The 27,204-nt window shown below is 41.8% G+C and overlaps 2 protein-coding genes across 2 annotated transcripts; one reads left to right on the top strand and one right to left on the bottom strand.

Moving 5' to 3' along the window:
• The first annotated feature begins 782 nt into the window (after positions 1-782).
• On the top strand, positions 783-13,199 carry hltf (helicase-like transcription factor). The gene is made up of 25 exons (XM_061063413.1): positions 783-866; positions 1,893-2,095; positions 2,214-2,380; positions 2,559-2,701; positions 2,844-2,929; positions 3,222-3,293; positions 4,081-4,272; positions 4,601-4,675; positions 4,766-4,826; positions 4,945-5,011; positions 5,585-5,652; positions 5,775-5,822; positions 5,989-6,099; positions 6,220-6,311; positions 6,556-6,699; positions 6,940-7,072; positions 7,256-7,391; positions 7,941-8,120; positions 8,282-8,397; positions 8,515-8,696; positions 9,026-9,148; positions 9,620-9,732; positions 11,141-11,321; positions 11,696-11,776; positions 12,443-13,199. Exons 2-25 carry the CDS (start codon positions 1,898-1,900, stop codon positions 12,584-12,586), a joined length of 2,913 nt encoding a protein of 970 aa, XP_060919396.1. The 5' UTR covers positions 783-866; positions 1,893-1,897; the 3' UTR covers positions 12,587-13,199.
• Positions 13,200-14,680: 1,481 nt separating this feature from the next.
• LOC132993535 (glycogenin-1-like) lies at positions 14,681-26,923 on the bottom strand. Its single transcript, XM_061063414.1, has 7 exons — positions 26,782-26,923; positions 23,522-23,657; positions 23,256-23,430; positions 22,797-22,959; positions 21,420-21,546; positions 19,069-19,306; positions 14,681-17,565 (listed from the first exon to the last, which is right to left on the bottom strand). The coding sequence occupies exons 1-7, from the start codon at positions 26,921-26,923 to the stop codon at positions 17,401-17,403; spliced, it is 1,146 nt and encodes a 381-aa protein (XP_060919397.1). The 3' UTR covers positions 14,681-17,400.
• Positions 26,924-27,204: the final 281 nt, after the last annotated feature.

Raw genomic sequence — 27,204 nt, 5'->3', positions numbered from 1 at the left:
TTATATCGTGTTTTATATCAATTCAAATCTTAACATTACTGTATTGTCTTTTTTTATCCTACGACAATTTTAAATATTTTTTTTCTCATGTATTTATTTTAATATCTTGTTGCTTTTATGTGCCGTATTTTATTTTATTTCATTTTTATACTTTTTTTTTTAAATTCTTATTGGTGTGCATTAGTCTCTCAATGATTTTATCAATGATTTTATAAACTACTTTTTGTCAACAACTTTTCTGCACTCTTGTTAAGCACTTTGAACTGCAATTTAATTTTTCTGAAAGGAGCTATATAAATAAAGTTTGATTGATTGATTGATACTGGCTACGATTTAAATATAAAGATAAACTTTATTGATCCCCCATGGGGCAAATTTTTGCATTACAGCAGCTCAAGAAAACAGGAAACAGGAATATAATTATTAAAAATAAAAATAGAAGTTAAAAATCAAACATATTTACGTCAGTTAAATTAAAAAAAATACAATAATAGAAAATTACACGGTATCTACACTTCCAAAATTTAGGTTTAGGTTGGCATAACTTCCTCACATCGACACATTTGATGATCTACCAGAGCCTTTGTTGATTATTTTATCTCCGTAAACCAAATACAACAATTGGTACAAATAATGATTGTAGCTATAGTTAACAAAGTTCCTTAAAAAAAGAAATTGGGGGCATTATAATAAAAAATAATCAGAAAAACAAACATTTTATTTTGAAGTTGAGTACCAAGAGTTGCAGAGTAATTACGTCTAACTTGACTCATCCTGATTTAACGAACAGCAGCTAGCAACAACATCAGCAGCAGATACACAAAAGCTCCTCTGACAAACAACAGTCGCCTTTTGGTGGACAATAAGTACGAAACCTTTGATTGTTATTACGTCAAACTCTTTGTCAGATATGAATACTTGACAATATCGTGCACGGAAAGCTGTTCTTAGGATGCGCTAGTTATCTACGAAATGTGCGTGCTCTCATTAATCTGTGTTTCCATATTGACGAGTGACCGGTTACTCTAAATGATAAACTAAATCATAGGGTTCATTCAGAGTCTAGTTCAACTTCTACCTGCAGCTTCAGGTGTGGGTGAACTTTCATTTGGTGAAGGGTCTTTTGCCCACCTGAACTTCTGCAGATTTGTTGTATCACCTGTTGACTTGATGTAACTGCATCGTTATACACTTGTTCTTGAGGGGGTCGTACATTTAGGTGACACATTTGTACCTATGTGTACCTTTTTACCTTACCTTTTTTTTTTGTAGTTCCATGGTGAATGACTTTCTGGTCCCTGAATGCACCACCCTGGTGCAGCATAGAAATACATTTAATGCTTTTGTAACAATGCAAATCACATTGGATTAAATGCTCATTGTGTTTTTATAAATCACCTACTCAATGGACAGCTGACTACTTCACACTTTTTTTTTTCTAGTTTCAGCTATGGATGCATCTGTTCAACATTGATATCGGTCGATATTGACCCTTTTGACAAACATCTGCAAATAATGTGGCATACACCGATGTCAGTAGCCGACGTTTATTTGTTGTGCCGAATCAATAAAATGCTGGCATCTATTACACCTAACTACTGAGAAGAGGTTTTTATTGGGCAGATAAAGTCACCTGTTGAACAAACTCTTGACTCTTTTTCATTGTCAAACATGAAAGATAAGATTGTGTTGTGGGAGTCTTCAAACATCGGTATCGGCACAAGCCCTGATTTTCCCATCTGGTGCATCTCTAGTTTCAACCTGCTGCATAATCAATGTGCACCTTCGAGACAGCTTTTCATGTGTTGTGTGATCAGTTTAAAGTTGCTCTCTCCGGTTTTTTTTTTTTACTTATTTTTGTCTGTCTGTGTGTGTTTCTTTGTGTGCTCCAGGTGTCATGTTTTCCCGCAGGTGGGGGTTCGGCTGGGACAGGTACAGTGACGTGGACCTCTTCGCGGACCGAAATGAGTCCAATGCGGAGACCCTGTCGCAGGCCATCAGAGCTGCAGCGTCCGAGGAGCCGGACGCAGACGGCAGCGTGCTGTTTGGCAACCTGCAGGGCACTGTGGTCGGCCTCAGATACTACACTGGAGTGGTGAGACTCGATCGGGGTCACCTTTATTCCTCAAACGCAGTGACACACAAGAATGCCACAAAGTGAAGCTCTTTTTTTTGATACACTTGAAATGATCTGTGTTCGCCTCTCTGCACAGGTGAATCAAGGGGAAATGGTCGGTTTAGTGAGGGAGCCTCAGAATCAATACGACCGCAATGCAGTGATGGTCGCCAACATTTATGGCAACCAGGTGGGTCACATGAAGCGAGAGCTGGCAGCGGCTATGGCCCACGTCATGGACAACAATTTGGCAAAAGTAGAGGGGTGAGTAGTAGTGTGATAATATCCTCTTGAGTTTCATTTACCTGCTGGCATGTTGAAAGTGAGAGAGGAAAATGTTCCCTTTACAGGTTTTCTCTTCTTGTTCTAAGACAATGAGCTTTTAGTCCAATGTGATTGCGTTGCGATTAAAACATTACATGTATTGTTTCCGATGCACCAGGGTGGTGCATTCAGGGACCAAAAACTCATTCACCATGCCAGTGATGCTCTCCTTCTGGGGGAAAGAAGAGAGCAAAAATGCCGTGGTTGAAAGCATGGCACGTCGCGGATATAAACTGAACACAAGTGGGAGCAAATCGACAGGTAAAAAATGGGAAACGTGCTTACTTAGCCTTTTTAATCTGGATTCTTTGCCCTATAGCCCACATTGATGCGTCATCTGTCATTGTCAGAAATGTCACGGTTTAGTGTGTGTGTGTGTATCTCCATATGTGTTTGATTTCAGGTGCAAATCCGAAGTCATATAATAGTCAAGCTGCTCGTGCATTGGCATCGAAAAAAGGTTTGACCATCGCTCTAACGGCAGAGGAGGTAATCCACTTAGTTGATGTTGACTCTGCTGTTGATATGACATCTATTTGGCATAAATACATTTTAGTTTTGGTCTTCTGAGGGAAATCCTCTCAAGTCAACAAGTGACTGTACAATCTGACTTACCTGGCAAATCTGCTGTCTCATAATTATAATGATTAAATTAAGTTGAATGGGTAAACATAGGTGTCAAACTGTAAACATTATAAAAAAAAGTAATCAAATGAAATCAAGCAGCAGGTGTGACGTTGTTGTCTTGTCTCACACACACACACGCTCTCTTTTCTTTTAGCTGAAGAATGCATTCGACAACCTGTTCGACGGCTTGATGGAGAGTAAAGATGGAGAAAAAGAAGCAGCCAAGGTGATTATTGGATGGGTTTGTGGTTATCATCATTTTGGCAATAAGTGATGATTTGATTGTTTTTGTTTGTATGGAAATGAGTGTAGACGTCATGTTTCTTTAGCATGCAGTCTGTTTTATTTGTCTTTAACAAGTCTTCATTAAGAGTCTTCTGGCTGTTTGTAATCCCACTGATTTAGAAAAAGTGAAGTTTATTCTGATACTGTACATTTTGTAGGTCACTGTAGAAAACAGCATCTTTTTACTTTGAGTTTCTTGCTGCAGTTTTTGGACAATCTGCTTCCCACCTCGGAGCGGTCACCTTATTGCATCCCACAATAATTGTCTTAAAGGTCACATATTATGAAATTATGAGAAAAGTCCATCCTCTCCGTCTTGTGACATCACAAAGGGGGGTAGCCCCTCCCCAAGATGGGGGACACTCCCACAGTTAGCTGTTTGTTCTGCCCTCTGAGTCTGCCTTCTCACCTTAAACAATTGGACATGGTGTAAGAAAGCCCAAGCCACCCAAGCCCTTTCGGAGGGGCGTGGTCAGACACAGCTCATTTACATTTAAAGCTACAGACACAGAAACAGCCTGTTCTGAGCAGGGTTTAAAAAGAGGGGTTTGTAGGCGTGATCAAATACAGGATCAGAGACGAGAAACTTCACACACGTGTTTTGAGAAGCTCAGAGACTTCTTTCAACTTGTTGAAAGGGAGGATAATATGTGACCTTTAACAATAGTTGTTGTGTATTTCTGTCCGTGTCTCAGCGTTGTGATCTTCCTCCTCTTTTTCCTCTGCAGTCTGTGGGCACTCCTCTCCTGCTTCACCAGAAGCAGGCGCTGTCCTGGATGTGCGCGCGGGAGAACAAGTCTGTGCTTCCGCCCTTCTGGGAGAAGAGAGGGGAGCTGTACTACAACAGCCTGACGTGTTTCTCTGCCAAAGAAATACCAGACAGAGTTCGTGGGGGAATCCTGGCAGATGACATGGGACTTGTGAGTCACACACACACACACAAAGACACACACACACACACACACACACACACAAAGACACACATGCATATTTCACACATGTAAACAGACGATATGGACTGTAAACATGTCCATATCGTCATCATAACTGTTTCAAAGAAATGTCTTTTGGTGAATTAAATATTATCTTCATGGGCAATATCAGGTCTTTAAATCTAGTGGTTGTTGTGTATAGTTGAATAACTTCTCTAGATTTTAGCATTTTAAAGGGATTTATTCTCAAACACCTGACAGAGATGTTCTTAGCAGACATGAATAAAGACTAAACCTCTGTTTGTGTTTGCTCCAGGGAAAAACTCTGACGACCATCGCTCTGATCCTCACAAACTTCCACGGTGGGAAGCCTCTGCCCGTGGAGAAATGTGTGAGTGTCGTGATCGTAATGCATTCTTTTCAACGCATACGGATTGACGCGAGTTCAACACCTATTAAGTGTTTGTTTACATGTTTGCAGGAGGATCAATCGTCACCTTTTAAAGCCAAAAGTAAACCACAGATGGCCTCCAAACCCAAAGGTTTTCTCAACTTGTTATGAATAAGACGCAGAAGATCCGATGATTTACTGGAAGCAGAGAGAGCGAGAGAGAGAGAGAGAGAGAGCACTAACAGGAGCTACTGTGTGTTTGTTTTCAGGAAGAAGCCATGCTGGGGACAGAGAAGGAGTGGATGAAGCAGCAGCTGGTTCTGTCTGCTCAAATCTGTAAGGGGGGTTTTATTGAATCTGCACAGATTATATTGTCAACACTTTTTTTAGTCACAAAAACATGGAAATGAGGAATGTAAAAGACTAAATCTAAACCACTAGAGCTTTCGTGGTATTATTTATTTTGCAGATAAATTATACTTTTATTTTTATTTTTTTAATCCTGTCTGGTTGATTACTAATTAGTCTGCTTAACATCGGTATCTCCTCGGAGGTCTTATTCTACATTTGAGTTTTTTTTGTATATATTTTGTTATCTGTACGTCACTGTGTCTTTATTTATATTTTTCTATTTACAAGCTGCTCCAAACCAATTGCCCCAAGAGGGATAAAGCAAGTTATTTGAATTGAATTTGCTCAAATTTCTACTCACAAATATGAAGTTTCTTCTCACATCACCTGGTGTGCGTTTGTGCGTGTGTGTGTGTGTTTGTGTGTGTGTGTGTGTGTGTGTGTGTGTGTGTGTGTGTGTGTGTGTGTGTGTGTGTGTGTGTGTGTGTGTGTGTGTGTGTGTGTGTGTGTGTGTGTGTGTGTGTGTGTGTGTGTTGTGTTTGTGTTTGTGTGTGTCAGTCCTCAGGTGGAGTCGATCTCTGATAAATCACCAGACGTTGCAGATGAAGTGCTCGAGTCAGACAAAAGTAAGAACTAATTGTCCGTATATCCCTTTTTCAATTTCAAATGTCTGATCAAGCCATTTGTCTTTTCTTCTTCTGTGTTTTTTGTTGCTTACATAATTCTTTACGAGACGTTTTATTCACAGCTACAAGCAAAGGGAAGATACAAGCCACCAAGCGGAAGCCAAGTCGAGGTACAAGCCCAGTTTACTGTTTGTATTGATCATATGTGCTTATTAAGGCGTTATAGAACTCGAAGTAAACTCAGAGATATTTTCAGTATTTAGTTTGTTGGTTTTTATTTCTAAATAGTCGTTGAATTTTGGCTTTTAATCATCATTCTGTACTCTAACTACTCAGAGGCCCCAGTATTCCTGGAGGATCTGGACTTTGCTGCAGCACTGGGAGGTTCAGTTTCAGACACGGGCTCAAAGAAGAAGAGACCTTCTAAGAAATCCAATCCTACAATGAGTCAGTTCTAACTTCACCTGGTGTTTTAATCTTCATGAGAGGGATTTAAATTTACTTGTGAAAAAAAACAAACATAAATGAGGGATATGAGATGTGCTAGTGTTCCTTTTGCACATGCAGGTGTGGAATCCTCCATCCCCGAGAGTGCAGATGACTTATCAGCAAGAGCGACTCTCATCATCGCCCCGCTCTCTGTGCTCAGCAACTGGCTGGTAAGGACACAGCAGGAATACACAACAAGACACACACACACACACACACACACACACACACACACATACATATGTAAGATACTTTCGCAAAAGAGAAAAGTAAGGTATGACAATTCTACATTAATTAAAACCTTTCCATCACTGCTGTTAGCATGCATCATGTTTCTTCCTATTTTATTTGTGTTTATATATGTGTTTGTGTGTGTGTGTGTGTGTGTGTGTGTGTGTGTGTGTGTTTGTGCAGGACCAGTTTGAGCAGCATGTGCGTGCCAACGTGAAGCTAAACGTGTACCTGTATTACGGCTCGGAGCGCAACAGGAGCAAGAAGTTTCTGTCCTCTCAGGACGTGGTGATCACCACCTACAACGTCCTCTCTGCTGACTTTGGGGTGAGCGCGCTGAGGTCACATTTACAACCGATGCTGAGTCGAGGTGTTCACACAGAAATTAAAACATGTCTGCGTTAATCTTAATATGGGGACAGACTGACTTTTTTCTAAAAATAGCACGATCCTCTTATGCCTCAAAATGTATCGCTGTTCTTTGGACTGTGTGTTTTGTTGCTCTTTATCGGTCTGCAGGGACAGTTTCTCCTCCTTGTATGTATGATTTGTTTGTTTCCCTTTCAGAATAAGAGTCCCCTGCATGGTATCAATTGGCTGAGGGTTGTACTGGATGAAGGACACATCATAAGAAACCCAAATGCACAGATGAGTAAGGCTGTGTTGGACTTAAAAGCTCAACGGCGCTGGATTTTGTCAGGTATACATGTATATATTGTAATTAATTTCAAGATAATGACATAATATCGTAAAAGTTATTTTCCTCTGGCATCAACCATTAATGCTCATTTTGAGTGACTGTTAAACAGACTTAAATTCTGTGTGTGTGTGTGTGTGTGTGTGTGTGTGTGTGTGTGTGTGTGCTGCGCTCCCATCCCTCCAGGTACTCCCATCCAGAACAGTGTGAAGGACCTGTGGATGCTGCTGGCCTTCCTGCGTCTGAAGCCCTTCGATGTGAGAGAGTGGTGGAACAGAGTGATACAGAGGCCTGTTACTCAAGGAGACAGAGCCGGTCTGCAGTGAGTGCATTTATAACACTGCAGTATGCAGTAACATACACCAGAGGGCGCTATTTACTGTAAGAGATTAAAGGTACTGTCAGTAAAGGCACAGGTTCAGTCTGACTGAAGTCAATTTTAATTCACACTATAGTCTTCATATGGTTGTAATTTACTCTGTTAACATCTTTTATAGTTTGTATTTTTTACCCTGAAGAAGGAATCTCTCCTCTGCTGCTCTTCCTAGAAATGCTCTTTTTCTCACCGCTCTACAGATCGAGGGTGTGATATCTTGCAGCGCCATTTACGGCAAATTTGTGTTGAGCTTGGAATTGTACTTGATTTCAAGATTCTTATAATCTTATTAGATACTAATAATTATTTTCTAGTCTGGTTTCAAACTAATATTAATAATGCATAAAGCATCTATCTGTGACATTCCTACCAGTTACTTTTCAGATGATAAGACCAGTTTTTAATTTCAAGGAGTACATGTGTTCACAAGCTATTTGGCATATTCCAACAAGAACAATCAGGCCTCAAATATTGATCAACTGATACTTCATCCAGGAATCTTCAGACTCTGGTGAAGTGCATCACCCTGCGGCGGACCAAAAGCAGTGAAGTGAATGGGCGCCCTCTGGTGTTTCTGCCTGAGAAGACGGTGTCTGTGGAGCAGGTCGAGATGAGCCAGTCTGAGAGAGAGGAGTACGAGCTGGCACGCAACGAGGGAAGGAGCACCATCAGCAAGTACGTGTGCGTGCATGTAGTTTAAAGATGATCTCATTTCACTCAACCTGTCGCTGTTGACTGATGGACTGAAGATGTTCCAGGTTCTCGCTGTATTTTTTATTTAAATTATCGCATTCTGGATTCTCTTCAAGTCGTCTCACCCGTGTTTGTTTGTGAAGATATGTGGCTGAGGGGACCGTCTTGAGGAACTATGCGGACGTGTTGGCTATCCTGATGAGGCTCCGACAGCACTGCTGCCACCCTGATCTGCTGGCAAAAATATCCTCAGAACTGGGTAAAAAAAATTGAGTCTGATCAAAAGTCAAACACATGCCTGTCACCAATTGTAGTTTATTTTTTGATCCTCCTCTTCCTCATCTCACAAGCAAATCTATCAAATATGTTTCTGTAGGTGCTTCAGCAACGCCTGCAGAGATGCGGCAGCGTCTCATCGAGAAGCTGCGGTTGGTGTTGGCCAGCGGCTCTGACGAGGAGTGCTCTGTGTGTCTGGACTCGGTCCGCCTGCCGGTCATTACGCACTGTGCCCACGTCTACTGCCGGCCCTGCATCGCCCAGGTTATCAGCAGCGAGCAGGTTAGTATGCTGGGCTGGTGACGGTCAACTGAAAGATTAGATTTCAAGGGGTAGTCTAGTGGTTTGTGCCAGTGGCCCATATATGGAGGCTGTAGTCGTCCAAGCGGGGGGCTCGGGTTCGATTCCGACCCTTAGCTGCTTAGTCACTCCCCCTCTCTCTCTTTAGCTCCCCAATTACCGACTCTATCCACTGTCCTATCTCTGAAATAAATCTTTAAAAAGGGAGATAAGATTTCACTCTATTTCAGCATTAATTCAGCAGATAATCACTCAAATGTTTATCCTTTACTCTGTCTGTGTGTGTGTGTGTGTGTGTGTGTCTGCTATAGGAAGCGGCGCGCTGTCCTCTCTGTCGTAGTGAGATCAAGGCCACTGAACTGGTGGAATTTCCCCAAGAGGAAATGGAGGAAGAGAAAAATGTAAACTCAGAGAAGTGGAGGACAAGCTCGAAGGTAAACTGCAGGGGGGGGGGGGGGGGGCTGCTGACTACACTGGAAGATAAAAATCTAAATAAAACAAAACATCACTGTTTGACATTTGACCTTTTGAGGAAATGCGGGTTAGTTTGGTTTTTCAAGATGTTCTGGTGCTATGAAGTATTTATCACTGGCTTAAATCATTTTTTTAATTCCCATTTATACCATTTACACTCCTATTTTATTTTACTTTTCTTAATGAGAAATTAGATTTTCATCAAACAGAATACTTCATTCATTAGTTGTAGTGGAATAACTTTTGGAGTTTTGACCTCTCACCTGTTTGAGCTCGTCCGATCCTGCTGTTTGTGACTCTTTTGCATAATTCTTAACTCAAAGAGTCCACTTCAGCGCGATAGTGTGACCTTTATACACAAAGGGCCTCTGTGCCTCCTTGTAAAAGCCACGCTGTTCCACCTTTTTCAATCCTGCGTTTGGTTCCACCAGGTGCAGGCACTGATGGGAAACCTGCTCAGGCTGCGATGTGAAGACAGCAGCATAAAGAGTTTGGTTGTCTCCCAGTTTACACGCTTCCTCACCATACTGGAGACTCCACTCAGGTAACACCAAGCAGCAGCAACCTCGTGCTGAAGAATTAAACTAATTCTGTATTGCAACAAAAAAAAAAAAATCAGTTCTTTGAATGTCCACTTGAGGCTGGCTCCAAAAACAGGTATCTCCACTGGGTCCCATAAACAGCAGGCATCTTAAACAGCACATGTTTACATCCTGATGCAGAAAGAGTTCTGGTCCCTACAGCTCTTTTCTGTTAAGTAGTTTGTTCTTGTTGGTTTGTTAGCTTTGATTTTGTTTGTAAAATTCTCTCCCGCTTTGTCCCTTTGCTCAGTTTGAAGTACACCTCTTAGTCTTGAGTTTACATGTTCTATATTTATTGTATATTATTTTCTGTTTCCTTATGATTTCTTTTTTTATTTGAAAATCTCTTTCAAAGAGTGTCTTGGCCAAGAGAGGCTGCAGCACAATTACTAAAGTGTCTGACAAAAAACACAAGATACATGAATATGTTAAAGGAGCAATATGTAGGATATATACTGAATTAATCAAATGACCATACTATATCATCAGACATGGTACGGATTGATCTGTATTTGTTTGACCATAGAAGTAGGCGGTTTTAAGGCACCCCCACACGGCCGTTTTGGATGCCCCTCAGTTTGCTATTCAAACGGCAAACCAGCAGGTGCTGCAGTGATGGAAGCGGACAAGATATAACTAATTCTACTCGACCTTAAAGGCCTCTACATTTTCTAATAAGCTCCACATCCGGAAGCATGGTGAAGCTAGGATAAATATTAGAGATGCTTTTGAAAAAAAACGATACAGAGCTGGCTACACACTGAAGCTTCCGTGTCCACGATATGGCAGCTTGTGTGCGCCTTGACTCTAGGGAGGAGGGGGGCGGGGGGCGAGACAGCTCTGTCCAATGTTTTGACTTTGGACTGCAGTAGTCATTTTAAACACTAGGTGTCAGAGTTACATATTGCTCCTTTAAAAGACATGAAATAAAAACCAATACAGCACAAATTTGTCAAAAAAAACCCAAACATATTAAGTAGAACATCTACAGCCTGATGCACCTGACTCCAAGTCTTTAAAAAATCACCTTCAAAGCATCCAACGAGTCTGGCTCATGAAGTTTCAGGTCTTTTTGTACTTTGTTCTAAACACAGGGAGCAGCGTACTTAAACACCTTTTCCCCAAGTTCATTTCAAACATTTAGAACAGATGGCAAGAAAAACTCTGGGGACTAAAGAAGGTATGAAGGAAGCAGTCCTAAAATAGGGATAAGAATTCACCTTGTAGACAAAGGTCAACAAACATGTGCTCACTACAAACAGGGATGAATGAGGGCTTTAAAATGAACGATGAACCTCAAAGCTCCATGATTTATGACTTGTCTCTTGGCGTTATTGTCCTCCCTCACCCCCTTCACCCCCCCTTCACCAGAGAGCATGGTTTCAGTTTTGTGCGTCTGGACGGCACCATGAGCCAAAAGAAGAGGACTCAGGTCATCCGGGAGTTTCAGAGCTCTGCCGCCGACAGCCCTTCCATCATACTTCTGTCACTCAAAGCCGGAGGGGTGGGGCTTAACTTGACGGCCGCCTCCCGTGTTTTCCTCATGGACCCGGTGAGTCCTGAATCTGATCAGGAACGACGCACCTTCATTACTCTCTCTTCTGTGTTCATCACAAAATGATAGCTGATGCACTTACAATAGGATAGTCGTTCAGTGTTTTAGATTTGAACAAAAGAAAGCTCAAGTTCACCTCTGCCTTTTAACCTAGCAGGGATTAAAACCATTTTTGTCCGTCAGGTCAGTTCCTTTCATGCACTGTAAACCTATATGTTGACGACAGGGCTGAAAACAAAATCACCTAACAGAACTTTGTTTCACCTACTCTCACGGATAAAGAGGGAGCCGATGGAATCAGAGAGATAGGTAGAAGCACGGGCTCCCACAGTAAATACAATGTTTGATACATTTGACTTTGTGTGTTTAAGGCCTGGAATCCTGCGACTGAGGAGCAGTGTATCGATCGCTGCCACCGTTTGGGACAAGAGAGGAAAGTGGTTGTGACCAAGGTCAGTAAACATGATATGTGTTTGCTCTGAAAGGTTTTTTTTGTTGGTGTCATGGCATCAGGCTCAATATAGTCCATTCCACACTGGAGAGACTGAAAAAATGTGTGCAAGTGTCTTGTCACCAAGAAAAATCACTTTTTCAAGGCAAAGATTTTCTTATTTTTTCTGGCCAGGGGCGATTCAAGTCTGTTGGGTCCCCGAGGCCAAAATGAACTGGGAGCCCCTCCAACCACCATTATATCGCCCAGTGTCCGATGGACTCTTCCTCTTCTTTTTAACTCCCAGACAGATAATTCATTTTCATTTTCCTTCAGAGACATTCATTGACAAACTTTGGTTTTCACAGCAAAAAATGCAAGCGATGCTGAGCCGGGCAGTGAGAGTGAGCGCTGTCAGAAGGGGCCCCCCTTAGGGAGGGGTCCTACTGTCATTGCAAAATTTGCATATTTTGGGCCACTGCTGCTGTTTAAATGTGTCAGTCCTTTGGGGGGGGCGCCTACTAGCCTGGGGCCCCAAGCAGTTGCCTGCCTTGCCTGTTGACAAGCAGCACCTCTCTATATGGCTTAAAATTTTCATTCTGAAGTTTCCTACTAAAGAAAGAAAGAAAGAGAGGACACATGTTTTAGCTTGAATCTTTATATGTTGTTTTTGTTTGTGTTGCGGCAGTTCATCGTGAAAGATTCAGTGGAGGAGAGAATGGTGACGATCCAGAGACAGAAGCAGGACCTGGTGGAGAAGGCGTTTGGCTCCACAAACACTGACAGAAAAACATCTCGCATTGATGACATTAAATCTCTGATGGAGCTGTAAAGTGTTTTTTTCCCCAAAGGGAGCTGAACTGACCGATTTACATGATGACGACCCCAAAGGCTTCGATCGGTGTCTGAGCTTACACGTTAACTGTTTTCTTTTTCTGGCATCCATCAGCTCATATCAGAATGACTGCTGAGATTTTCTGCACATGTTGTCATTGTTTAATTTGTGTTTTTGACAAGTTCAAGTTGACTAGAGGATCTTTAGTTTCTGGTTACCGGATAAATGTCATGATACAGTTCAGTTCAGGATGCAACCACATGTCCAACTCTCATCCTTGTTTAGTTGTAATGCGTTTAACCTGTTGGTCTTGGTTTATATCTACATACATCAATCAAAGAGGCAGCGTTTGTTAAGTTATGAAGACAAACAGCCGTGAAGATCTAACGTTCTGTTTTTTTCATCTGAAATCTCTGCATTTAAAAAAAATGTTTGTTTGGAGTTGTTTCTAACCAATCACAGAGCAGCATTCAGAACATCAGTGATATGTTAAATACAAACATGGCATTAAAGGAAAAGTTTGTCACTAAATGAGTGCGTGAAATTAGAGCTTCAGCTACAATTAATCCATTTGGATGATAATTAAAACAAACATTGTTTTCAAATGTGAGGACTTGTTCTGTTCTGTTTCAAGTATTAATGGATGAAGCCTCAGTGATGTCAGCAATCTGTTCCTGCAGGGGCCTCTGGAGGCTCATCTGCAGCAGCCGCCATGCTGGAAATCCTGTCTTGGTCTAACTTTCAGTCAACCTAAGGACAGGCTCAGAGCTGGTCGTTTAGGTGGGTTTTTACACCTTATGACAAACCGCTGCATCGCGTCCACCTGTCAATCGTGTCAGGTAACAGCGCCTAACTATGGATAACAAGTATCGTTCATAAAATCACAACGGAGGCGTTATAAAAAATAAATTATCCCCTTCGATGTAAACCCATGACGACAATAACTAATGAGACCTATTTAGTTTTTTGTACCAGGCTGTAAACATGTTCATTTCTGCTGTTAAATTAGCATGTTTGGTTGTGGTGTGTATGTGACTTCCGGTGCTCTTGGAGCCAGCCTCAAGCCGACACTCGACAAACTGCAGAATTTAACACTTCGGCATTGACTTCATTTTTTAACCCTGGAGGTTGCCGCTTGGTTTCAAGTCATGGCTGGAAGAAATAATTTCCAAGACATCACCTTGGGCTCCCAGAATGAGAGTCTCTTTCTTTATTTTTATTAAGTCACAGTACATAACTCAAATGATTAATTACTGCACTTTATCCAATCATTACAGAATAGAGGAAATAGACACTGACACTCACGAGGGATCAGAGGGATGGAGGGTGTTTTCACTCCTTCTTTATTAGCGCTTCAACAGAGATGTACAGTTCACAGCTGGGGGAACAAGATGGCCAAACATTAAATTATGATAAAATACTTTCACACTTGTGTATTTTCCAGATTAAGCAGGTTAAAAAGAACGACATATGGACTTTTCATCTATCTTAAACCAGTTTTTCTAGTAGGAGTGTGTCTAATGAAGTAAGGGGAATATCATTATCACTGTTAGTTAGAGGTTAAAGTTCGGTTTAAGGGCACACAGCTGGAGTGAAGTAAAGGAGGAATAGGCAACAGGAAAAGGAGGGAAATCAGAGAAGTTGTTGTGCTACTTGCAGCAGTTACAGTAACTGAGGTTTTGTAAACAGTGAACGGCTATAAGGCAGCTGGTAAGACTACGGACGGGAACTGCTGAAACACGGAGATATACTGATGTGGGTCTGCCAGGAACTCGACATGCAGGGCACACGCGTACACAAAGATATGTCTGGTTAGCACATAAATACATACAAGACTATCAACATCACTTAAGGATGTGGCTGGAAGCACTTCATTACTGACTCTCTTTTTTTAAACTGTGCCATGCAAATGCAACACAACTGGCCGGACGTTAGAAGGCTGAAGTCACAGGGAGCTGGTGAGTGTCCGAGGCACCAGTTAGGGATGTTTATTTTTGAACTCTGGTGAGATAAACACAGTCTGATAAAAGCGGGACCTTCGTAAATGGCTGATAAAAGAAATAAGGGAATTAATGAGGGACGTAAGACAGCTGTGGAACATCTACTTCAAAGTGGATTAGATGCAGTGATTTACTGCAGGAGAGGAGTTGTGGGAAAAATTCAAGAATCTTGACTTCTGTTCAGGAAAAGGCTTTGCATGCCTCTGGTAATTTTTTGCAAGTCATTGTTGTAGCTGAAAGTTTCCACAGGTTTGGAAGACTGAGCCCATCCCGATCAGATGCAGGAGAACACTTAAAGGAGTAGTCTGACATTTTGGGAAGTACACTTATTCTCTTCCTTCCAGCTACGGAAGGGAAATTTAAAAACAACTTCTGCACGTCAGCCTCCTGGTAAAAAAAAAAAAAAAAACATCTGAACAAAGACAAAGACATGACCGAAACCAGAGAGTATCTAGACCAAGACTCTGATGGATTAAGACTGCGTCAAGACCAGGACCGAGGAAAGCCCCATATCGAGTGGATTTTAAAACTAGACCAGTATGGGTCCAGGTTGGCAAAGCACACTTGGAATGACATTAAGAACATGCAAACCAACAGAAGCATATTTCATTCACTGAAGAAAATAAAAAATGAGCTCTTTCATTCGGGATTAATAAAATAATAAAATTGTTTCATTGCTGGAAAAAACTGAATGTTTTCTTAACGACTTAACTCGTAATTTAAAAAAAAAACAAAAGCTGTTTCTTGTATAACAAGATAAATATCACTTTAATTGGGAATAGAAAGAGCCAATTTGTTGTATTTTCAAAAGTGAATACAATACGCTTCCACACAAACCACTGACAACTCATCTAAAAAAATCGGAGGTTTTTTCCCAAAAACTCCTCCCCAGATACAAATTATAATCCCTCTACATTCATCTCTTTCATTGCTATATAGGCGTCGTTGTCCTTTGTTAACATGTGAGCCAAATGATGATTATCTAAATGGTAATGTGGTCAAATTTAGGAGTGGGGATTATACATTGGTTTTCTAATGAGCAAAAAAATACAAAAACTTGCCTCAATCCGTTTAACCGTTTTTAATCAACTCTCCTTTGCTGTGTTTTACTACCTACACTCATCAGGGACCGGTTCATTAGCACTAACGGTACCATGCCATGTGCTTAAGTGTATTGAAATGCAAAATATTTTCACCGAAGTCAAATGGCATTACTCATTCTCCACTTCCGTTTTTATTTCTCCATCAGCCTTCACCCGGAGTAAGAGAGATTTAGGTCACTTAACCATGATTCCAGAGACGACATTAGCTTAGGGTTGGGTAACTATGTTGCTCGGCCTGTTAAATTATCGTTCATCACACGCAAAATAATTAAGAAACAAAAACTTGTCGCCACATGCCCTGCACCCAAAATCTACCTTCGATTTAACACGAGATCCTTTTAAGTAGCTTGCCACTGCAGTCGTCAAAGGTGGGAAACTTTTCAAATGCATGATGTTCTGCAACCAGTCCTAGTTACGTTACATAACAAAGGACGTGTGGGCAATCCCTTTAGCTCTGGTCATGACTGGTCTTCAAAATAAATCCACAAGAGTCTTTGTCAAAGATTAGATACGACGGTGAGCTTTAAAAAAAAAAACAAGACAAAGACTGATAACAAGTACAGCAGTACGACTTCATATGTGGTTAAACTATCACTGAGCACAACCTATCATAAAGGGGGGGGGGGGGGGGTGCAGGTTATCATCAGCCAAACACAAAAAAACAATCCACACATCAGCACTTTCTAATCTCACTCATTATCATGTAGAGTCTCTGGTTCAAACAAAATGAAAGTCTTTTGCAAATTTGATTGTTTTGTCTAAGAAACTGATGTTTTCGGGAGGTTATGTGCCAAACCATTTCTAAATGCGAGGCAACTAGCTGCTCTTTCAGAAAAGTGCCTGGTCTTGGTCAAGAAAGAGTCTGCTAATAATACATGCACCCCCTCTAACATGGTATACCCGGGTAACTAGTTAGCTCTAAAGGGCTAGCAAGCTGATTTTGTTACCTCTGGACAAAGCAAGACTAGCTGATGGTAGCCTCTCAGCACTTTGAACATTACTCTGTGTTTCGTCATATAGCATAGTACAAGCAAATGTTGGAAGGGAAAATCAAAACATTGGCGTACATTTCATCGTACATATTTCTTTTTTTTTTTTTTACTACAGCAGCATATTGAATCTACAAAGGTATTTCCTGAACAACAGAAAGGTTTGTCCGGGTCAAAACCAAAGTTTACATCCAACACTGCGGGGAAAACAGCGGAGCGCTGCACTCACAGGGAAGATTGGATTTAAACATTAGATTTGCCCAAGGCAAACATTTTAGCATTCAGACAGTTAACATCTGTGGGATTATAAAAAGTATTTTACTTTTCCCCCTGGGTCTGTGTACAGAACGCTATGTGAGCAAGTCACTGAGTAATGTCCGTAGTGCCATTTCCAATGCTAAGCTAAGTTAGCCAGCTGCTGCCTCTGTCCTGACTCTTGAAAGAAATTGAAAGTGTATATACTGAAAAGTCAAACTCCTTAAAAAGAAATAACACAAAAGGCCTGAGTGCATGGGGACTGTGTCAAACGTATGCTCTCTGTCATTCATACACACACGTCGACAGGACGCAGAGAGTGAGGTTGAAAGTTGCACAGATGCTTTCACACAGTCACCTGCTAATAAAGCCCCTGCGATTGGCTGAGCAGTGCTAAAATCCCCGCCCACACGGAGCTTCAATTGGTTGTATCTATGTCCGTCACACACGCCCTCTCCTGAATGCTACTTTAAGAAGGAGTCTAGCTTTCGCTCGATGTTGGCGAAGGAGTCGTCTCCCATGTAGTCGATCTGGCCTGCCTCCCAGCGCTGCTTCCTTTCCTCTGATGAAACTTTCTGGGGAGGGGAAGCAAAGGGAGCTGCCTGCTCGCTCGCGTCCTCATGATTGCCCTGCGTGACAGAGAGAGAGAGAGAGAGAGAGAGAGAGAGAGAGAGAGAGAGAGGGAGAGAGAGAGAGAGGATGAATGATTCATCACATGGGACAAGAGCAATACTTTATAAGGACAGGTTTCCCTCAAGTTCAGCCATGCTGAGCTGAACTCTATTCTTAAAAAAAAAGACACAGCGAGTACCTGCCGACATTTCCTCACAAGACTCAAGGAACAGACGCGACATTGTGCAACACACATTTAGCAGATAAGAGCCGATGTATGTTTACAAGATAACATGCCCAGCTCTCATGAAGAAAAAAAAAGAAAGTTTGGCTCCCTACAGCAAACATACACTCGGTCAATTCCAAGACGTGAAATAACAACAGGGTTTAAAGGAACTAAATAATGAGGAAAGATCTCATTTAAAGACAGAATACTCTGGATTGGTCTCCTTATTAATATGTCCACTTCTACCTCTTTTTCCTTTGAAAAATCCAGATCCAAAAAACATTCAATTTGGAGTTTTAAAGTTGAACTGACAGACAAAAGATGAAAAGGAAAAGTCCAAACCCAGAGCACTGCAGGGTGTGAGACTTAACTTGTAACATTACTGAGTTAGGTTCTTTGTCTTTTACTCACTCTGTATTAGGTTGCTTAATTAATAATCAACCTAACGTAACAGGCTGATGCTCTCTCATTGGAAAAGTAAGGACAACTTAATGTGGGCCACTTTTGCCTTTAATGGATAGGACAGCCGACGAGAGACAGGAAATGTTGGGATGACATGCAGCAAAGGGCCAGGGTCGGATAACCTCTGTACACGGGGCGCCCAACATAACAGCTGGGCTTTACAGCATCCCATAACTAGAGTTATTTAAAAACAAAAATGAATAACTTGCAAGAACCAACATTTTCAAATTAACGTGGTTCTGTGAGACAAGGCAGAGCCAGTGCAGGAAAACGATCACCGTGAAGCCACTTGTCAGTGTGACACAAGGTGGCACAGTCTCAGGCAGTTGGATGAAGTTTCAGGTTTTGCCAGTCATCCTTTTCATGACCACAGGTTAGTATTTCACGCCTTGTTGCAACACATAACTTCCGTCTGTAATGTGAAACTGTCGGGAGGCCTGGCACGCTGGTTGTGTCATTAACAAGGCAAAGCACGTTGAACAATCATTAAACCACTGAGGGGACTGGAAACAAGTAACAACACAACGTTTGGCAACCGACTGGTGGAGAGGAATGTGGAACCGTCCACTTTTCAGAGTCACCATGTGAGCTAAACGCTTTTTTTTTTTTATCCTCAGGTTCAGAGGCATTTTCAGCATTTTGTAATATCGCACCATGAAAGATTTTAACATTTAGAAGAAAGACAAGAGAGAGGAAAGTACACAAGAGGTTTCAACACAGGCAGGACATGAGGATTACGCAACGGGCTGAACATCACACCACCGTCGCCACCACACCTAGAGCCAAACACTTTTCTGCCACTTTCAGTCAACCACTACGAATGATTACGTACGTCCTCGCTCGAATCGAAGAAGCCGCTGTTGAAGGGAGTCTCCCCGTACGCCTGCTGCAGTAAAGGCACTACGGATTGGGCGTACAGCTGCCACCACATGAGCAGATAGTCGGGGTGCAGTTGACACAGTTCAGGGGACTGGGAGTGACCTTTCACAACTCCCCTCTGAGCGTCGTAGGAGTGGCTCCATGGCTTCACCTTACCCAGGAAGTGCACCACCTTGGCATTACGTCCGTACCTGTGAAGACACCAGATTAGAGAAAAAAAAAAAAAAAGAGAACAGGCTGAGTTAGAGGCTGAAACAGGCAAATCCACTCTGGTGGTCTAACAACTAATTTGTCTACTTCAAAACTAATTGCTGAATGATGTTGAAGTCAACATTGCTCTCTGGAGGGCGTTTTATTAATTCAATGTACCCAATTTGACATTAAGTATAAAATCATTCTTTCTTGCGTCAAAAAAAAGACGTAACATCTCAGTGATGTCACCCATTGGTCTCTGAAGAGGCGCTTCAAGCCCAACAATGGTGGTAACCATGTTGGAAATGTTTTCTGCACCTAGCTTTTGAATAAATCTAAAAACAGGCAAAGAGCTGGATCTTAAGCGGGCCTTTAGCCTCCTAGCAAACAACTTCAACGTGTTCACCTTTAGCCTCCTAACAAACAGCTACAACGTGTTCACCCGGGCCTTTAGCCTCCTAGCAAAGTGGGCTTTAGCCTCCTAACAAACAGCTACAACGTCTTCACCCGGGCCTTTAGCCTCCTAGAAAAGTGGGCCTTTAGCCTCCTAACAAACAACTTCAACGTCTTCACCTGGGCCTTTAGCCTCCTAACAAACAACTTCAACGTCTTCACTCGGACTTTTAGCCTCCTAGCAAAGTGGGCCTTTAGCCTCCTAGCAAACAACTTCAACGTCTTCACTCGGACTTTTAGCCTCCTAGCAAAGTGGGCCTTTAGCCTCCTAGCAAACAACTTCAACGTCTTCACCCGGGCCTTTAGCCTCCTAGCAAACAACTTCAACGTCTTCACCTTTAGCCTCCTAACAAACAACTTCAACGTCTTCATTCGGACTTTTAGCCTCCTAGCAAAGTGGGCCTTTAGCCTCCTAGCAAACAACTTCAACGTCTTCACTCGGACTTTTAGCCTCCTAGCAAAGTGGGCCTTTAGCCTCCTAGCAAACAACTTCAACGTCTTCACTCGGACTTTTAGCCTCCTAGCAAAGTGGGCCTTTAGCCTCCTAGCAAACAACTTCAGCGTCTTCACCCGGGCCTTTAGCCTCCTAGCAAACAGCAACAAGGTATTAATGATTCCTACATGTAAAGGATACAGAAAAGTAAAAAAATAATTACAAATAAATCAACAAAGAAAACGTGTGTTCCAGATGACTGGCCAAGCCTGGTTCCGTATAGGCTGACTCTTCTAATTTGGATCTATCTTTTTGACATTTAAATTGATTATTACAACACCATGAACAAAACGTTCTCAATAAAACCTGAACAAGGACGGGTGGCAATGGTTTGGAAAATGGGTTGCTGCCATCTTTTGCGATCTGCCCCTAAGCGGTGCTTGTGGGTGGCTCTTGTGACACGGGCCACAGCAACACAGCAATGTCAAAATGACAAAATGGGTGTATCTGGATATTATTATTGAGGGCCACATATCACATTTTACCGTCGAGTCACCCTGCGGTCCCTACTCGTACTATCAACTGAACGTCAATTTGATCATGCTGTGTGTATGCATCCAAATGCCTGTCTTGATCCTTCAATGCACAGGAGAACACAACCAGAAAGTTTAAAAACGACTCAGGTTTGGGTGCTAATTTCAACGAGTTTCTCTGTTTTTCTATGACGCTGAACTCCTCCATACAAGCCCAAGTTCAATCTGACCTGTGGCTCCTTCCCACATGTCACCCCCCCCCCCCTCTCTCTCTCTCTGATTCCTGACTCTATCCCAGATCATATCTATAAAAAAAAGCATAAAAAGCCCCAGAATAATCCTTTAAAAAAAGTTTTCCTAACTGTGTTTACTTTAAAACCTGTGTGTTACTCTGCCTACTCCCATTCTCACTCATAAAACGTGCCATTTTCCAAACTGTTAACAAAGTAGTTTCCTTCATTAGGCACTGGACCAAGCTCCTTTACAAAAAAAAAAAAAACACACACACAATGCACCAGATTTACATTAAAAACAAAAGTGTTCATGTGTCACCACAGTGCGTGTCTCTAGATTCTTCTCGTTCAGGTTGTGGCTGAATGTGTGTTGCTCTTGCTGTAAAGTTTCAGCAGCGTCTTGTAATTCGTCTTGTGTGTGTGTGTGTGTGTGTGTGTGTGTGTGTGTGCAGGTACTGACTGTTTGAAAGCTGGCAGGTAGGAGTAGATGGCGATACTGCTGAGGTTGTAGATGAAGGGAAGGTGTTTGGAAATATCTGCGGTTGCCCAAGTGTTAAAGAAGCTGTTGAGAACCCCCTGATCTCCACCTGCGGGAACAGAGAGACACACACACACACACACACACACACAAACAAACAAACAAACAAACAAAACAACAAAAAGAGCTTCATTAAACAGTAACAACAATCAACCAAAATACTTTCAGACAAAGTCTCTGTCTAAGAAGAGCAGAGTTAGTGATAGCCACGAGCTCCGATACCTAATCCCTCAAGTTCATACAGTCACACTGCAGTACACACACACACACGCACACATTCACGCACACACATACCAAACATTGCCACAGACTGCCACATCCAGTCATAGACCCACAAACAGATGGCACATGTAGTGACATAGTGTTAAATGGCAGATAAAGGGCAGGGGTGAGCAGGCAGTGTGAGGACAAGGTTAGACCCAGTCAGGGTTGAAGTTAGGACACAAGTATGAGTGTGTGTGTAATGAGAGAAACGTAGATTGTGAAGAACTTGTGGAGCTTATTATCATCATTATTATTATTATTATTATTATTATTATTGTTATTATAAACCCAACAGCTGATAAACATGGAATAGAGTTGTATACTCTAGAATTTGTTCATCTTCAATCGTATCATCTGATGACGATTAGGCTCTTGGGGCCGAGGCCAAAATTTCAGCTGCTCCCCAGTGCATCCAGCAAGATATCCGGATAACTGATAACAGATATCCGGGGGCCAAAGCCTTCCCCTTCCGTGCAATGGTCATTGTCTACAATCTGGCTGGCAGTGTGAGACACGAGAGCGAAGTTGGCTTTGAGAGGACACATCTACAAAGTCTTGTCATGTGAATTCGTCGGCAGGTCTGTTCTTAGAGATTTAATGATGAAAAGCTCCAACAGAAACCGATGGTTCACCTTGTGGTGCACGGCAGAACATGCGAAAACTTCACACAGTGTCTTAGTGTCGCTTTTGAGACGCTAGCATGGATGTTTCTCATCGCTTTATATAGTTAACCTTACCTTCAAGGGTTTTTTACATTACAGTTTACAAAGCGTATTAGTATGTAGTTTGGAGATGAGGCAGCCAGCATAAGCTACTAAAGCATCAACTCTTGAACTTAACTGTAATGTAATTGAAATTCTGACTCTTAATGCTTTAAAAAAAAATTAGCGTGAGAGTGTTAAACTGAACATCAATGCCTCTGAAACACATTTAAAAAAATCTATGATCACTCTCACTCTGCCTTTGTGTTGTAGATTACAGCGCCTGAACAACTGATGCGTATGCCGTAGCCATCTGACTCCTGACACGACTCACCATCGAAGCTGCCGTTTTCACTGCAGAACGCGAGCAGCTTCTCGTGCGTCTCATTGGACGGCCTGAAGACGAAAACCCCCGAGTTGAAACAGTCCGGCCAGCCAGGATCGGGCGCTGCAGATAGCTCCTCTCTCTCAAAGAGCTCGTCGATATTCGATAGCACCTGAATGCATTTTAAATATTACATTAAGGTACACTTTGTGACATTTATCAGTTATTCAACAGTAGTAATGACAAAAGGCACGAGTGTGTGGCCTATACATGGTTTCTGGTATTGAATATCAATAATATTTATTAAGAACATTTAAGTTAATACATGAAAAGAGAATTTTGAGAAAGAAAGAAAAGAAAGAAAATATCATCTAACGCTCTTCTTTTTAACCATTAAGGTGATTTTCTGTGACACTGTGTCATACTTTGTGCAGCGTTGTCAGGTGGGGTTTTTTTTTTCTTTCTCACCAGTGTGTCAGCGTCCATGAACACACACTTGCTGTATTGCGTGAGAGTCCAGCAGTGCAGTTTGGTGAATGTCACTCCCAGGTCTGGTCGCTTCATCAGGGACAGGTGAGCTGCGTCGCCCGAGTCCATGACGTCCACCACACACACCTCGTCATAAATGGAGCTTAGTGCTTCTCTACAACACGGGAGGTCGAATCGAAGTCAGCGTTTACTGCTTATTGGTTATAATCACCGTCTTAGTGATCAGTTATTACAATGTGGGCTACCTGCAAGGCTCCGCAACGTGAGGTCCAATGAGTGCAACCAGTTTCTTGGTTGTGTTGTGGTTTCGTAACGACTGGCCGAGAACCATCGCTCCCTTGGCGTAGCTGTCGTTTGTGGCCAACGTCACAAAAGCTTGGTCTGAGTGGAGACACAGACATTCATCAACCAAAGTGACAAGCATGTTAGTATACAGTTTTTTTTTTTTTTTTTTTTTTAAAGAAGCAGCGGTTGTGAAATTCAGGGCCGATTCTGAAACCAATAACAGCAGTGGTGTTCTTTTTTTTTTGCCACTTCATTTTAATTCTTTGTTTTGGCGTTTTTCAAATGAGCTACGTGATTGAATGTATTTGAATTATTGTGAGTGGTCCCTCCCTCCTTTTGAGAAGTCACTGGAACAAACTGCACGATCCAAATGATCTGAGACTGTGGAGGACTCCAACACTGCCGACATTTTCTTTCACGTTTGACCAGGAAAACAAAATCAGAGTTGGTGACTTCTTGCCAACATTTAATTGTCGCAACAACACGGATAAATATCGACAACTGACATCGGTGCATGCCACATTATTTACCAAGAAACCGATGTTTGATAATGGGGACAATATCGGCCAATACCGATGTTTATTAATGCATCCTTACGAATTCATACTGCACAGAGGAAACACATTTGCATATCATCATTGCATGTAAGTTCAAGTTAAATCAATACAGTATTTTTTTAAATCAACAATGTGCTGTAGTCATGCTTAATTCCTTTCTGTCTGATCATGTTAAGTCTTGTGACTCTATGACTCTTAGCCTAAATGACTAAAATCAGGTTTTGTTGCTCACCGGATGTCACAAAAGCTCTATCGCTTACAAATAAAGGTATGCAAGATGCTTGCTAAAATAAGCAACCTCAACCTGAGGGAGGGGGGGGGGAGCCAATGTCTAAAGGTTTCCATGTTCAGCTTCAGTACCGTGTTGGGAGAAATCGAGGGACAGATTCTGATCTCCTTTGACAGAGAGGGATTAAGAATTGCCGCAACAGCATCGTCAATCACAAACTGGTCGCCTCGACGGAGCACATGAATACAAATTTAACCCAATGAACCAGAAGCAGTTGGTTAAATTCATCTACAGGCTCTATTGCGAGACGTTTAGTGTCTCATGTGATCCTCCCACTCACAATCATGCATAAATTAACAACAGCAGGGGGGACACACTGTGTTTCTGCATGAGTGAAAGTAGGCCCAGAGCCAGCAGACAGAATTCCTCAAGCTTTAGTGTGTGTTGTGTTGAAGGGGCTTCTGGGAAAGCTGATCAGAGAGGCAGTGTTATACGGTTGCTAGGGTCTGTGTCGAGGAATTATAAAGTGACTATCAAAAGAGTGTGAGGCCTGTTTGGCCTACGAGGCCTTACAGCAAGCATGTGCTGTGTTCCCACAGCTATCTGCGGCTACAGTACATTTAGTCATATGAGCTATACACCTCAAGGTCTGACGCTTGTTATTACAATACCTCGATCTAAATTTATAAATAGTTTATTGTGGTAATGGCTTAGAAAGAGATCACAGATTTTACAATATGATGTAGTTAATAAGTCATGATCAATCTGGAAACATATCCGCTTATTATGGATTTGAATGTCAGCTGTGTTCAATGTAAAATAAAATGCACATAGATGAATGTAAAAACTCTTCTAAAAGGAGTAATCATTGTTTCTTGTACATATATTTTGGATGATTTTAAACCCTGCTATTTGTCATTGGCCGGTATTTGATGTAATACATTATTTTTAAACTGTAACATTTCTCTTCATTTCCTCCTTTCACATTAAACAGATGGTATTACACTATAAAAGGTGCAACACTACAGGCCTTTGACAGTACTGGAATAATAAAAAAATAAAAAACTTGTAGGCTACACACTGTGGCGCACGTCCGCACTGTATAAAAATCGTCAAGTTAACCACAGACCCTTCAGTAACCCAGGAAGTGAAAAGCATCTTCCTTACAAAATAAAACCGATTATTGGTTGTAAAGTAAAGTCGAATTAGAACCGGGGGGGGAAAGTGTTTGAGATTGTGGAGAAAATCCAGCTGTGTTTTCCTCAACAGGTAAATCCTACATGACCAGTATTTCTGCACTGACTGCGTTGGAGCTATAACTTCCTCTAGTTTTAAAAGCTAAATAATGCAACCCAAATAATGTCCTGAATAAATCTATTTATACTCACTTTCCTGTAGCCTACATAGTAAGAATAAGAATACAGCAAATATATCCTACCAGTTAAAAAACAACAACTAATCAAAAGTGTTGTTCAGCATGGCCCTCAATTATGTAATAGTACAAATGTGACCTTCATGGACTAGTTTGACATTTCAGAGACTATTTACCAAAAGTTGGTTAAGAATATTGATACCCTTCTGTACCTGCATGTCTCTATTATTAATAAACTACAACCTTCAGATTACTTTATTTTTTTTGATAAACTTACTGGACAAGTAGATACAAGTTGAGGAGGCAGAGACAGTAGTAATTTCTCTTGCACAGTGACGCAACTTACAATCTTACTCTGACGTAACTCTGGCATTGTGCACACTTAACAAACCTTTAACTTTAAGAAACAGGCTGGACCACAATCTACCAACATCATGGTGTTGGCAAACAAATTACAAGAAATTGCAGCAGAGATTTACCAGGCACAATTTCTCACCGTCACCTCTGCCAGTCAGATGTGTTACATAGCAAAACAAATAGTTTTTTTTAATACCCAAAGTATTATGTTTTTATGGGCAGATAATGATTTTTCTCAAATTATTTGCATTTAAATCCAAGATCAGTGTAAACATTAAGGCCTATAGGCTATTTGAGTGGAGTAGGCCTACAGGTTTAATGTAACTTTTTGAGTAATTTACCTCTTGGAATTTTTTTTGTGTACTCTTGGTACAACTTTGTCCAACTTTGAAAATTTTAACCGGATGTCCTCTTTTATTCTAAGACAGCTTTACGGTCCAAACCGCTGCAGCAACCCATCAAATCAACCCCATCAGAATCCTTAAATAAGCACAGCGCGTACATAAATATACAAACATTACAACGCATTGACTCAAATCTCTCTAGAAGAAAACTGTTCTGCAGCGTTCACAATCATAAAGCTGAATTCGCGATATTCCGTGAGAACGGGGCGGGTTCGCGCAGCCCCGGTCCGGTCCGCAGCAGGCGTGTCCCGGTGTCAGTGCGACGGGCTGTGAGTGTCACAGAAGCCCCGGTGTTTCTTACCCGACATGTCGCGCTGAGTAGAGTCCACCCGGGAAGCGGGGGTCGTGATGGGGCAGACGGAGAGCTTGCACTGCGTAGAGCAGAGCTTCAGCAGCTGGGAGCAGTCCAACACAGGAATCAAGCCCCACATTTTCCGGGTCATGTGACCAGTGATGACTGACACGCCCCCCCCCCTGCGTTGTAGCTCAAATTTAACGTCATTATTTTTTGATGGGTGAAATAAAAAATGTTCACCATAATACTGTAACTTACTCTACTCTACTTTACTAAGTATTAGCTTTACTGGGAATCAAAAGTGAAAGTATATAGGTCTTTAAGGCTTGAATGTCTCGAGATGTGGTCAAATTGTGGATGCAGTATACTGATTAATGAACAAGCATCACATTAACGTTGCACCTTAAATCATGCTAAGTTAAAGTAGGC

Source organism: Labrus mixtus, chromosome 18 (assembly GCF_963584025.1).
Source record: "Labrus mixtus chromosome 18, fLabMix1.1, whole genome shotgun sequence".
NCBI lineage: Eukaryota > Metazoa > Chordata > Actinopteri > Labriformes > Labridae > Labrus > Labrus mixtus.
This window is presented reverse-complemented; position numbering and strand designations above follow the sequence as displayed.

What these genes read in the sequence shown, in the direction of transcription:
- hltf (XM_061063413.1), top strand. Translation starts at nt 1,898, where the DNA reads ATGTTTTCCCGCAGGTGGGGGTTCGGCTGGGACAGGTACAGTGACGTG. An exon ending in AATTTGGCAAAAGTAGAGGG is followed by an intron (nt 2,381 to 2,558) that starts GTGAGTAGTAGT and finishes CCGATGCACCAG; the next exon opens with GGTGGTGCATTCAGGGACCA. An exon ending in ATACTGGAGACTCCACTCAG is followed by an intron (nt 9,733 to 11,140) that starts GTAACACCAAGC and finishes CCCCTTCACCAG; the next exon opens with AGAGCATGGTTTCAGTTTTG.
- LOC132993535 (XM_061063414.1), bottom strand. Translation starts at nt 26,923, where the DNA reads ATGACCCGGAAAATGTGGGGCTTGATTCCTGTGTTGGACTGCTCCCAG. An exon ending in TCATGGACGCTGACACACTG is followed by an intron (nt 22,960 to 23,255) that starts GTGAGAAAGAAA and finishes AAATGCATTCAG; the next exon opens with GTGCTATCGAATATCGACGA. An exon ending in TACCTGCCAGCTTTCAAACA is followed by an intron (nt 19,307 to 21,419) that starts GTCAGTACCTGC and finishes GTGTCTTCACAG; the next exon opens with GTACGGACGTAATGCCAAGG.